Source organism: Juglans regia, chromosome 3 (genome assembly GCF_001411555.2).
Source record: "Juglans regia cultivar Chandler chromosome 3, Walnut 2.0, whole genome shotgun sequence".
In the NCBI taxonomy this organism is placed as follows: domain Eukaryota; kingdom Viridiplantae; phylum Streptophyta; class Magnoliopsida; order Fagales; family Juglandaceae; genus Juglans; species Juglans regia.
This window is the reverse complement of record NC_049903.1, coordinates 6,386,487-6,399,516: the sequence shown is the minus strand read 5'-3', so window position 1 is coordinate 6,399,516 and position 13,030 is coordinate 6,386,487. Positions and strand designations below refer to the sequence as shown.

The following is a 13,030-nucleotide window of genomic DNA, read 5'->3' as shown; positions in this document are numbered from 1 at the left end:
TATATAACTTATAACTATACTAATAGTCTAATATTAATACTATTATATAGTCTAATATATTAATAAAAGTATAAAACAGTTTTTTTTAAATCAATTTTTTTTTTTTTATAAACAAATTTTTAATGACAAATTGTGAAATTTATATTTTTAAAAAACCGGAAAACCGGACCGGACCGGACCGGAAACCGGTAAAACCGGAAGTACCGGTTTAGGAGGGTAACCGGTGCGTAATCGGTTTTGAAAAATATAAAACCGGTACATACCGGTTCGGTCCTAGATTTTATCCAAAACCGGACCGGACCAGACCGGTTACACCCCTAAATTTAACCACCTTATTTGTCATTTGAAACTTGAATCTCAGTCTCTCAGAGTTATCTGTCTGTTTCGAGTAGATAAACATCTTTAACCATGCCGGGGTAATGGGCGGAAACTTTCCTTATCAGTTTAGCTCAAACCCTATCGGGTTAGATGGGTATTTAGGCCTCATACGTCTTGCTGGGCTGCATAGGGCCGAGCCCATGTCGGCACTCCGCAATTCGTTGGGAGTATTTAGATCCTTCCAAAATTATATATGAATTATTTTATACGTATCTCTCTCGTACTTTAAGCTGTGAGATTGGTAAAAACTTTCACAAAATATAAATCCATGACAACAAATTACATTCCATTACTCTATTTATTTCACACGAAGTAGGAACAGAAATAAACTAACCCAATCCATATTTAGGTTAGATCTGTAGTTTTGCACCTCATTGGCTGAATATCCAAAATCAAGCATGTGGAGATAATGTGAACCCCATTTGTATATCTGAATCCCGTTGTTCTCTATTCTTGTCTTCTACTTTTTGTATATGGAGATTGTAGGGACTTCTCTTCTCTTGTTTTTCCTGGGAAACAGTCGCACAGCTCATAATGGAACTTTTGGGGTTACAGCCTTAGTAGTCGGTCCCAAGCATCACTGGTTTTGGTACACAAATGTCTGCTACAGAGCATCGGCAACATCAGATAAACTTATCATCCTCCCTCGGGTTTTCGTTAAGCTTAGTTAAGGATGTAAGACAATGATGTTCTGTTCGTGTAACGCTGACTATTCAAACTTGGCCTGCAACTAGCAAATTTAATACCATCTAAGCAAGAAAAAGATGCACTAAAATAAGAGTTACTGTACTTTGAGTCATGTGCTGCCTATCTTGATTTCCGGAATGGAAGAGATTCTGGCTTCGCTGTATTGGGGCCTGTTTCTGTTTTATGTTTGTTTATAGAAGTAGGCATTTAATGTCAAGATAGATAAACATACAAGTACTCCTCTGTTTTAGTTAAAAGATAGCTCCGTTTAACGACTTCTAGGAGTCTCATTCAATAAATATTAAATTTTTAATTGATAACTGTTATTATTTCGAAACGATTATAATAATAAATCAACAAATTATTAATATATAGTCCTTCAAATGCATGGAGATTAGAGATTTAGAAACTGTTGTATGGATCTATGTTATCATGGAGTTTAGTTGGTCTGGCACGGTTTTTGTTTTCTTCACTGTTGTCACACCACAACAGCTAAGAGAAGCTTTAATAATGGAAGTGTATATATATATATATATATGTCCAAACGACATATAGTATGGAAAAAAAAATAAATCAATGATGTCTAAAGACATAGTACTATATAGCATGTTAATTTTGTCCAATTTATTGTCCTTCTTCCCTGCTCTTTTGGCTTTTCCTTCTCATGTTCTTCCTTGTTGGCCTATAACCATTGTCCAGCAAAATATTCCTCAAAACAGAAGAAAAAGTGGTTCTTTTGATAATAATGTTAGATTATACAACTACTTTTATTATAAAGTAGATCTGACGTATCATATGAACTCATATCAGTTTGTAAATTTATTTTTTTAAAGCAAACTAACACTGCTTTTATTAGGAAAATAATCATCAATCATTACAAAATTTCTCTTTCAAAACTGCATAGGACACTCCTCCATCCATATGTGCTCCATATGGCTAAGTTGTGTGCAGCCGAATTGTTTCCCGATCGTTGAAGGAAACCTTCCAATTCAATATGTTCTTCATCATACTTTTTATATCATGAATCAGAGGACTGCCTTCTGCCTAATTATCCAGATGATTATTTGTAGCCTTGACTATCTCCTACCAGTCTCCTTCAAATATAACCTTCGAGAAGTCTAGATCAGAACATAGATTCATAGCTCTCCTTAATGCCCTTGTCTCATCAATTACATGTTGTGGTTATAATACTTATCGTTACAAATTGAGGCATAAATATTAGATTTATTGTAATTATATAAAGTTAAGCATAAATATTATTTTATAATAAATGATATGATAAAAGAGAATTATTACAGATATAAAAAAATTATACAAAATAAATCTACAAACTAATGCGGATTTATAGAATCTATTAGATCTATTTTATAATAAAAATAATTTTACAATCTGACGTACTACATCAAGTCACATCAATTTATAAATTTATTTTTATTTAATCATTTTGTAACTAAGTATTTTTCATGACAAAATTGTTCATATCAATATATAAATAAGATTAGAGAGGTTTTTTTTTTTTTTAAAAAAAATTTGACACCACGGTGGCTTGAAACACGCAACGTGATTGAACAACCACGCAGCTTTGCTGGCATTGGAGACAGTGGGAGAGCGCCGTGATGATGGTATCACAACTCCTCGAGAAAAAAACAAAAAAAACAAAAAACAAAATTATTGGATAATTATTTAATTTAATATCTCAGTAATGTCATAAGCTTGTATCTTTGTTTTTGGGTGAAGTGAAAGCTAACTTAAGATTCTGGATTTTGTAAACGCAAGTCAAACAAAACACTCAAACCTACGCCAATATATATAACGTAGGATTCAGTAGTCAACTTGACTGGCTGACAATGATGTGGAACTTGTCCTTTTTATTTCCTTGCCATCGAAGTGAGTGTGTAGAATTACCGATGGATGGATTATGCAAATTCTAGATTCACATACAATTTTTTAATTATTTTTTCTTTTTCTTTAAATAAAATAGAGAAGAAATTTGATAAGGGGATGATATTCTTAAAATGATAACTTGAATTAGAATAAATAAATAAATTTTAGATAGAAACTTAGATAAATAAATGAGAATGCCCAGGTTGTTGGGTGTCTAACTAAAATTTAATTTAATTTAATTTAATATATATATATATTTAAATTTCTTATTTGTATTGTGATTGCGGTAATGAACTGTTTGATAGATCCACATTCCCTCCTTTAATTGTGATGGAAACTTGTTTAGAATAATAATACAATTATATTAATAGGTTAAGTTCTCCATTAGCTGAAAGCTATGAAAACCCACCCACTTAAGGATCTAACAGTAAATTCACAAGGGGTACATTCATATTATATTATGTTATACATTAATAATTCTATCACTTCTCTTCCAATAATTTCAATGAGCAATGCTAGGTACAGTTCCCAAGTGGAGACTGCATGTGCAGGCCTAGGCTATTTTAACTTTAAATTTTTATAAAATTACAAAATTATCCCTCTTAAAATAATATTTTCTTTCATTTAAGCATGTGCCTGCACATACAGTCCCCACTTCAGGACTGCAAATAAAATTTCTCAATTTCAATTCCTTGTTTTATTTGCATTCCCGTTTTGTTTTTGTATTTTAACCAAAAATGGAAGCCAAAAAAAAAAAAAAAAACCAAAGACAACTGTCTGAATCCCCGAAATATCCTCGGATGAAGTGGGAAATAACACCAAGGCACAAAAACCAACCCCACACTACACTTCAATTCAAAGGTCAACGTCAACCTGCCATTTCATCGGAACCAAAAGGCCATTTTAGTATTTTCAGGTAAGAATGGCTTGCAGAGTTGGCAATGTCCGAGTGTCAGCGTGTATATTTTGGGGGAGGCAGTTAAGCTGCTCCAATCTCTCCCACCTAATTCTCTCTCTCTCTCTCTCTGAGTATTTTCTTTTAATAATTCCTTCTCAGTGATTTATTGCATTCTGCATTCATTTCTCCATTCGCGTACTTGTGAGGATTTACTGAGGAAAAAAGAGATGAATGGATAGAGAGAGAAAGAGAGACGGAAATGCCGCTGGCGAGGTTCGAGGTGAGGAACGAGTACGGCCTAGGCCTTCCTGAGCTTTACAAACACGTCGATAGAGACGATCCTAAGGCCGTCCTCGATGCTACTTCCGTCGCTGGCCTCGTCGGGATCTTGCGTCAGCTTGGCGATCTTGCCGAGTATGATTATCTTGTCTCCCCTCGTCTATTTTTGCTGCACTAAATCACTGCCTTTGTTTATTCAAATCTTTTTAGGAGCGTTTGTCCGTGTTTGAAACTGTTCGTTAATTTCTTTGAGCTCCCTTGCTTGCTTGCTTGCTTTAAGACCGTAAACCTTCATTTGGGAGGTGTTAGAAAATTTTGAATCTCCGTGATAAATTGCATTCTCTGCGTTTCGCTTTTATTTGTTTCCCCTAAGCGTGCGAATTCGTTTCCCTTGCTGATTTTTGTTTTTGAGTAATTTTCAAAAGCTAACGGTTAGAAAATTAGTCTGCTCGGAAAATTTTCGTTGATGGAAAAGTAGTATAGACTTGTTAGAAAAATTTTGTAGTCTGTTAATTAGTTTCCTCAATTAACTAGACCTAGACGTCACTGGACGGAGCGCCATGATTCATGAAAATTTTCATTGCGGTGCATAACATGTGAATTGGGAGCTTGTAGGTCTTGGTCAAGCGTTAAGGTGGGGGTGCACACATAGACATGTTATAAATTCTAACTGAATAAGACATACCTTGGGTCTGGATGGGTTTTTACTTTTTGCTGATGAAAGCTCAGGACTCCTAAAGTTTTAGGTGCTTGATTGTGCAAGGAGCAGCATGTACTTTAACTTCAGTGGACTCCTTAAGCTGAGTGGAGGGCCAACAACTGTGGGAGTGTTCAGTGGACTCCTTTAGCTATTAGACGTTAACTTAGCACTCAGAACACGATCCAATACTGACACCTTTCAGTGTCCACACCATTTGCTTCTCCTGAAATTTGATCCTGGAATTTCACTGGTTATTTAAATGTGCTTTATCTGAGTTGTGAAATACAGAAACTATAGAACTTGGACTTATTTTTAATACTTCTCCTTTCACTCCCCATTCCTTTTTGTCGAGGGTATGGAGGAGGTGCTGTTATCTTCATTCAAGATAATCACTGTTCTTTATCCCAAATTATTTGTTTCATGTAAAATTTTGCTCTACGACAAAGAGTTCAACATAAGTACATAATATTCTCTAGGACAAGTTCAAATGGATCAATCAATCAGTTAAGCTTGATTATATTCTCTATGACAATTGCTCTTATATAGTGCAAATACTGAGCACCCGTGATTAAACTTGATCAAGATACCCTTTCAAATTGTGCATTCTTTATTTCTGGTTTAACTGTAATGCCACAATTGCAACTGAGACTTGATCTGTGAAATGTTGCAGATTTGCAGCAGAGGTATTTCATGGCTTGCAGGAGCAAGTGATGGCTACAGCTTGTAGAAGCCATAAACTGAAGCTCCGTGTACAGCGCATTGAAGTTGCACTTCCTCCCCTTGAGAAGGCTGTACTGAGCCAAACAAGCCACATACATTTTGCTTATACTGCCGGTATGGCTCTTTACCTGTGCTTTAGCCTGATGTCTTAGGATTTTTTTCATATTCCATCAATTCTCGAGAATATGGCATCATGTATCAAGTGCTATCTGCCCATAAAAATTATATTCACAGAAGGCCATTTCAGCAGAATTAATTGCTTCTTTCATACCTTGTCGAGACTTAAAAAAAAAATTGGCATTTCAAGTTTTTCATTTATCTAGAAACTACTGTGAGAAGGTAATTCCCCAAATTTATTCTTATCTGATCACTTATTTCATAGGATATATCTGCAATATCAAGGACACTGTGTAACAGTCACTCTTTAAGTCTTAGTGTACAAAATTGCTGAAGGCCAAGTCAGTGAAGCAATATCGCACTTAATAAAGGGCTTGCATGGTGTTCATAGATGGCCTGGTTCAGCCATAATTTTCATCTTAACTTCTTTATTTTATTGGGAGTTCTTTGTAGTGACTTTTGCTACTTGTCAATGATCTTTTAGTAGTATATGAACTTTTCAAACATTCAAATCCTTTATGTAAAGCAGTTCCTTTGCAGGTTCTGAATGGCATCCTCGTATTCGAAATGAACAAAATCACTTCATCTACAATGACTTGCCACGATTTATTATGGATTCCTATGAAGAATGCCGCGATCCTCCACGCTTGCACCTGCTTGACAAGTATAATTAACTTTTTCTTAACTCTACAACTTTTTCTTAAAAATAAAAATTTAAAATTCAAAATTATCTTCTTTATCTGTTAAAACATTATGACGTAGGGAAGTCTAAGGTTTATCCTGACTATTGCATATTGGAACCTTCTGCTTTCCCATTCAGATTTGATACTGGTGGTCCAGGATCTTGTTTAAAGAGATATTCAGATCCAACCTTCTTTAAAAAAGCATCAGCTACCTCTGATGAAGCGACTACTGAAAGAATTCAAATCGATAAGAAGGCTCGTAGAAGCAAGGTCTGTACTAGCATGATGAAGAAACTCAATGGAACTTATTAATTATTATAAGAACCATCTATCTAATAATGTACTCTAAATTCATTTCAATTGTGCAATTTGTCTCCATACTCCATAGTCATGTCGTAAAAACAAAATTTCTATTAGTTTCCAGCTTAGGGGATGAATTTGCTTCCGAGTTTTCTTAATATTAATTTACATCGGTGTGCTGATTGACTTGCAACATAGGATGCAATGACCTTTGAAATTTATTTTGTTAGGCTGAGTATAAGATTTCTAACTATTGTTCCCATGCAACATATGCTTAGAGTTGCACAGACTCATTTACCTTAAGACTGCTGTTATTTAGAATTTCTACTAATTAAAAGGTTAAATGGACAGAAAAAAAGGTCATCACGGGGGAATGGAAAACTATTGCGTGGTTCATCAATATCCAATCGCAGTAGCAGGTAACGTACCTTTACGAATACAATTGATTAAGCATATCACAATTTAATTTTGACAAATTGAAAAGGTCTGGAGCATTTGACTATGCAGATTGCAGTTTGGTTCACCTACTGGCAATGGGCAAAATTCTTTGAAAACTGCCTCAGTTGTAGATATGAAGACAAACTCTGACCTAGGAGACTGCTCATATTCTTTTGATTCAAGAAATGGTCAGCAGTTTAAATCTCATGGCCGGACATCTCCTTCACATACAGCATCCACAGTTGACATGACGCTGAAATCTGATCCTGGAGATCGTTCAAATTCTTTTGATTCAAGAACGGGCTCAGGATATATTGAGTGTGTTTTCCGTCCAAGTTCTTCCATGCAACCTGAACAGCCAGAATCGCCCTCATCTCGGTTGATACAGCATAATGGTACCCTTGATTCAATTTTTCCTGATGAACAAACCAAGGCTGTGGATGATAACTTTGCACACAGTTCATTACAAGAGCAAATTGCCTCCGGTTCTTCTTGTGTTACATGGGATGAAAAGGCAGAGATAGTGGAGCCTAGTGATCAGCAGAGTGATAGAGATGAAGCTCCAGAGATGCTCTCAACAAAGTCTGACATAGATACACATGGAGAGATAGCGGTTAGCCTTACAAATATTGATCAAATGGATAGCCTGTTTGATCATGAAAACAGTCTTGAGTCAATCTCCAGCGATAATCAGATCGATGACATCGAAAGTGAACCAGACGATTACATGGATGCACTCAACACCATTGAATCAGAATCTGAAAATGATCTCGACTTTCAAACAAAAAGAGAAGTTGAGCAGTATGCCTCCAAGATCAATGATGAAGTAATAAATGAAATCCACCAGCTTCCTGTGAATAGTTCAGACCATAAACGTTCAGAGTCAGAATCTGATACTGCTTCCTGCGTTTCCTCAAATGAAGGAATGCCATCAAATATACCCAACTCAGTTTCCCCAGAGAGTGTTGTGCTTGAACAGATTCCACAGATCTCTTCTAATTTAGACTGTCCAGTAGACGATGATTTCGATGGAAGCTCCGATACTCTTGATGGTTCCAATTTGGAATCTGTTGTTAATAATTCATTATCCTCAACCTCCCAAATTTCTGATTTCAAGGATCTATCGACGGATGAGATCTTTAGCAGTTTTTGCAAGTCTCAAGAAACTCCTGCTGACTTTTCTGGTGTTCATTCAATTACATTCTGGACTAATGGTGGCCTTTTAGGACTTGAGCCATCAAAACCTCCTGATTATGCTATGTCAAATGCTGTGGGTCAGGATTTAGCTAACAGAAGTAAAGATGAGACAGTTTGCCCTTCAGCACATGGGTTTATGCTTAAAGGTAATGAGCATGAAGGGAAGCAAGATATGTTGGATGAGAAAGCTGGAGACATTGAAAAGCATCCAAGTTTTGTATCCTCCACTTCATGCCAAGACGAACAAGAAGATGGTGTCTCAACTAAGAAGACAACTGGGCCATCTGATACAGATGCCAAATGTGAAAATTTCAGTGTAATGGCACCTAAAACTGCGGTGCAATCCATATCCTCTGAATCCAATCAGGAGAATGATGAAAACTCATCTCTGGTGTTTGGACTCAGCCGAAGGTTACTAGCAAATGGTTTGTATAAAAAAGTTTCACATTTCCATGATGAGAATACAGAACCTGCTAGTTCTATGAACGCCGGTGAATTGGAGCAATTTAGTGGGCAACATAGGGTTGTGAATGAAACAATTCCTGAGACAACTTTTGAAGACCAGCTTGGACATTGCTCTTCCGTATATTCACTTACTTCTTCACCGCCACTAGAACATATGAAAATATCTTTCCATCCTCTAAATGGCTTAGAGACTTCCAAACTGAAACTAAAATTTCCAGACAGAAATCAAGGTTTTGAAGGCATGAGAGACATATTTCAATCATTCCAGTTGGTCCCTGAGCCTAATATTCCTATGAATGACTTTGGTTTTGAGTCTGATGATGACACATTTTGTAGATCATCTCCTTATATTTCAGATGATTGCCACAGCCTTCACTCTGAGTCAAATTCAGAGCGGTGGGAATCTGGTGAAACCCCCAAATGCAAGGATCTTGAACTATATGATTCCTTTTGTGGAATCTCATCAACTGAATCTGTATATAGCTCTCTGGAGCTTGGGGGAGCGACCAATAATGGCATCCACATTGATGGTGGAATTAGAAGTGCAAAAATGGGGAATGACGTTGAACCTTCTCTGTCTGGTGGTTCTCTACTTGATCTTCCCAACTTTGATACTGTGAACCCTATGCTTCAGCAAGTAACAGATGAAGGTTCTAATCTCCTCAAGTTGGAATGTTCTGGACAGCCTACCCCTCAACTGCCACCTCTCCCTCCAGTGCAATGGCGGGTATCAAAACCCCATTTGGATGAAATAGAAGGCAAACAAGATGATGTATCTGAAGCCCTTACACATGCATCTGATCCGAAATATTTTGGATCTTCTGTGTCTCAGCAGCCTAAGCCATCCCCTGAAAAACAACAACAAACTGTTAAGGAGGCTGTTGCTATAGAACAACTGGGCAAGGTACCATGGTAGTGTGTAGTCCATTTCCATTTCTCATTTAGTAATATTATGTCTTCAATTAAGCATATCATAGAATTTTATTTTTTAGCAGCAAGACCAGCAGAAGTTAAATGAGCAGAAGGAAGCTAATCAAGCTACGAATGTCAAGGAGATGGATGAAAGAGAAGATTTTCTACATCAAATCAGGTCAAAAGTGAGTAGCTATTTCCATTTGTGATTTGGCTGCTTCTAAAATTCCCAGCGAATATGAAATATATCTCTGTACGGGACTGATTTGGATGGGAATGGAAATAAGCAAAAAATAGAGAGAAAAGCAGTCATGTAAATTAAACAGTTCGGGTTTCTTAAGGTTTGAGATTTTTTCATTGCTGAGACTCTGAGAGTTAGCTGCCTGTTAATCTGCCGTGCCCCCTTTTTGTGAGAATGATGAGTTCTACTTCATTAGTTCTGCTTGATAGGAATGTGAAGGGAGTTTCTAAATAGTTCTTGATAATTTTTGTTTCTTATCCAGGAAAACAAAAAACAAAAAAAGAACGGAATAAAAACATGATTCTGAATATGGATTACGGGATAAATTCTGAATATAGCATTATAAGCATTAATCTGCATGCGGATTACTTGGAGTGTATCACCACTCTGGAAGCACTTTCATACTAAGAAATGTCCTGTTTTGAAGTCACAAGAGCAGGGAAATCTAAGATTCACCTTGTATGTCTACTTTGCCAGTATAAAAACATTCACGGCTATACATTTTCTTTCTACAAATTGCCAGTTCACTGAATGAAGTACATGTGGCTTTGAATTTTCATCATCATCATTGGTATCCCTGACTACTTTAGTGCTGATCTCAGATTTTCCTCCTTCATTGTGTCAGTCCCTTCTCTTTCTCTCTCATCTATTTTAAAGTAACGTGTATTATATGAATTATTTGTCAGCACAATGAAGCCATGAGAAATGTGACAACGGTAAAAATCATACTTCTTTACAGCATGTAATTTACATGCTAAATTCCAGCAGGAATGACTGGGGCGTCCATAGGCCTGAAGTTAATGTTTATTTTATGCATGTTTATGTGTCTGATTGTATATAATATCCAAACTTTGTAGTTTACATATTAAATCCAATCGAGAGAGTTCGCTCTGCCTAACTTGTGCTATTTCTATACTATCCCAGTCGTTTAGCTTGAGACGCACAATGACACCAAAGCCAACTTATGCACCAGGACCCGCTACAAATGTCAAAGTCACTGCAATTTTGGAGAAAGCAAATGCTATTCGCCAGGTTTTCTATTGTCCTACTTCCCTCTCTTTTCCTTTATTTTCATTCTACTGCCATGAATAATGTTATTAAACTCACAGTTGAGAAACTTTTCAGGCTGTTGGGAGTGATGATGGAGGTGACGATGATGATACCTGGAGTGATGCTTGATTTATTCCTCTCAAGACGTGGTTGGGTCCATGACAAACAACTCACCTGTAGCTTTGAGTTCACAAAGTCTTTCCGACGCGGCGTTATATATATGTGAATACTCTTTAGTTTCCTTCTGTAATTAATTGTAGGAGTTTCTTTGTATCTTACTGTGATCATTTAATTGATTCCTTGTTAAATCTACGTCTTAAACAATTAGATGAATTTTCGAGGTGGAGCACAATGTATTGTTCATATTTGAGGCAGTAATTTATGCATAATGCCTGAAAATATGATTATCTTAATGGGTTTTATTCGTCTGTTTGCTTCTCATTGCCATCTTTCAGTGTTGCAATGAATCACATCTTGAACTTTTGGTCACATAAACACTTGTATGCTGGAATTGATCTCGGAGGTTTTCCATATTGATGAACTCAATGAAATCTAAAGCCGCAGATCATTAACTGTAGGGCCCAGGCACGATCAGTTGCTGTGGAAAAGGTACATAAATCTCAATTGTTCCGTAAATGATTTGTAAAAGTCTCAAATAGACAAGTTTTGTACAGTTTTTTTTTTTTTTTTTGTAAAAATGTAGATCCTATCATGACAAATGTGAAAAATCAAATCTATTCTTTTTTAATGGGACTCACCTTTTTACAAAGAGATTACACGAAATTTGTATATTTGAGACTTATATCTTAAATAATTACTTATTTAAGGGTGATAAAACCTTTACTATATTTGACTTTGGAAAATACAGAATACTCCAATGACTATATCTCCTCTTTTTCACGTGCTTCTCTTTATTTATTCATTTTCAAAGTTCTCATAATGTAGACCAACAAGCTCTTAAGAATCTTCATTCCCCCGACTGTGCTTAGCGGTCTGCTTAATCTGCCGGCCGCAATATTATAAATAATACATATACAACATTTATAGAACTTGCTAATATTTTGAACTGTATAATTTATAATTTACTACAAGGCTTCTATACTTTGTAAGGAAATCATGATTAAAAATGAAGTATTCATATCTTATATAATCCACCCACTTTTTTGTATGAGGGAAATCTTTCGAATTCCTAGGTATTGCCTTTGGATGACTGTATTTTAAGAGAAAATTTTAGGCTTTGATCTTTAATATTAATTTTCTTTTTTGTTTGGATCATATATTAGAAGTTTATATTATAATCAACTTCAAATTTATTTTTGAAAGGAAAATTTTTTAAACTTTCAAAATCTTGACTTTAAAATGAAAGGAGTTTTTCGGCTCCATTTGGACAGTGAAAATGTTTCATCTTATCTTATATAATCATTACAACTTTCTAAAATTCTCACACAAAATATAATAAACAATTTAATTTTTTTAAATATCAAAATAATAATAATATTAAAAATAATATTTTAACAATATTTTATTCAACTTTTATCTAAAATTATCTCATTTTATCTTACTATCCAAACAATACTAAAATATAAATTTTTCTATCTAAAAACAATCTAAATCTTTTATTTTAAATAGAGGGAGGGATTGATGTGTCAAATGTGCTTTTACATTTTAAGGGAGCTTTTGTGACAATTAGGATAAATAAAGCTGGGGCTGTTGGGCCACTATTTTTGTTATTTCAGTGCTGGACTTTCCTTTCATCTGTCAAAAAAGTACCAAACTAAATTTGTTGGCCTGTCAATTTCAACAAAGAAAAGAATAAAGTATCGACCTTTTCCCCTTTTACAATCTGCTTTTTGTTTGGTATTTTTGAGTCTCTTTGCATGGAATCAGGAATTAATAATGTTTCTCTCTGTTTTTTTCCCCTTCCTTTTTCCTCCTCCTTTTGCAATGTGGGAAACCTTTTACTCCGAACCTTTTCACATGGAAATTGGAAAGTGATGCATGAACCTGCGCTTTTTTGGGCAATTGGCTAACCTTCCCATTGAAACGTTTCAATTACAAAGTAAAAGCACAGTCCAGTTTTA

At 35.5% G+C, this 13,030-nt stretch overlaps 1 protein-coding gene across 3 annotated transcripts; it reads left to right on the top strand.

Annotated features, from left to right (window-relative positions):
- Positions 1 to 3,938: 3,938 nt before the first annotated feature.
- Positions 3,939 to 11,390, top strand: LOC108988683 (protein SCAR1-like). Of its 3 annotated transcripts, none has more exons than XM_018962007.2 (9): positions 3,939 to 4,261; positions 5,497 to 5,660; positions 6,204 to 6,327; positions 6,484 to 6,616; positions 6,998 to 7,065; positions 7,154 to 9,650; positions 9,742 to 9,843; positions 10,824 to 10,931; positions 11,025 to 11,390. In XM_018962007.2, the coding sequence occupies exons 1-9, from the start codon at positions 4,107 to 4,109 to the stop codon at positions 11,076 to 11,078; spliced, it is 3,405 nt and encodes a 1,134-aa protein (XP_018817552.2). In that variant the 5' UTR covers positions 3,939 to 4,106; the 3' UTR covers positions 11,079 to 11,390. The 3 variants fall into 3 exon arrangements, with proteins under 3 accessions (XP_018817552.2, XP_018817551.2, XP_018817553.2); XM_018962006.2 differs by having other exon boundaries at positions 9,739 to 9,843; XM_018962008.2 differs by lacking the exon at positions 3,939 to 4,261 and having other exon boundaries at positions 5,564 to 5,660; positions 6,193 to 6,327; positions 9,739 to 9,843.
- Positions 11,391 to 13,030: the final 1,640 nt, after the last annotated feature.

What these genes read in the sequence shown, in the direction of transcription:
- LOC108988683 (XM_018962006.2), top strand. Translation starts at nt 4,107, where the DNA reads ATGCCGCTGGCGAGGTTCGAGGTGAGGAACGAGTACGGCCTAGGCCTT. An exon ending in ATATCCAATCGCAGTAGCAG is followed by an intron (nt 7,066 to 7,153) that starts GTAACGTACCTT and finishes TTGACTATGCAG; the next exon opens with ATTGCAGTTTGGTTCACCTA. An exon ending in AAGCAAATGCTATTCGCCAG is followed by an intron (nt 10,932 to 11,024) that starts GTTTTCTATTGT and finishes GAAACTTTTCAG; the next exon opens with GCTGTTGGGAGTGATGATGG.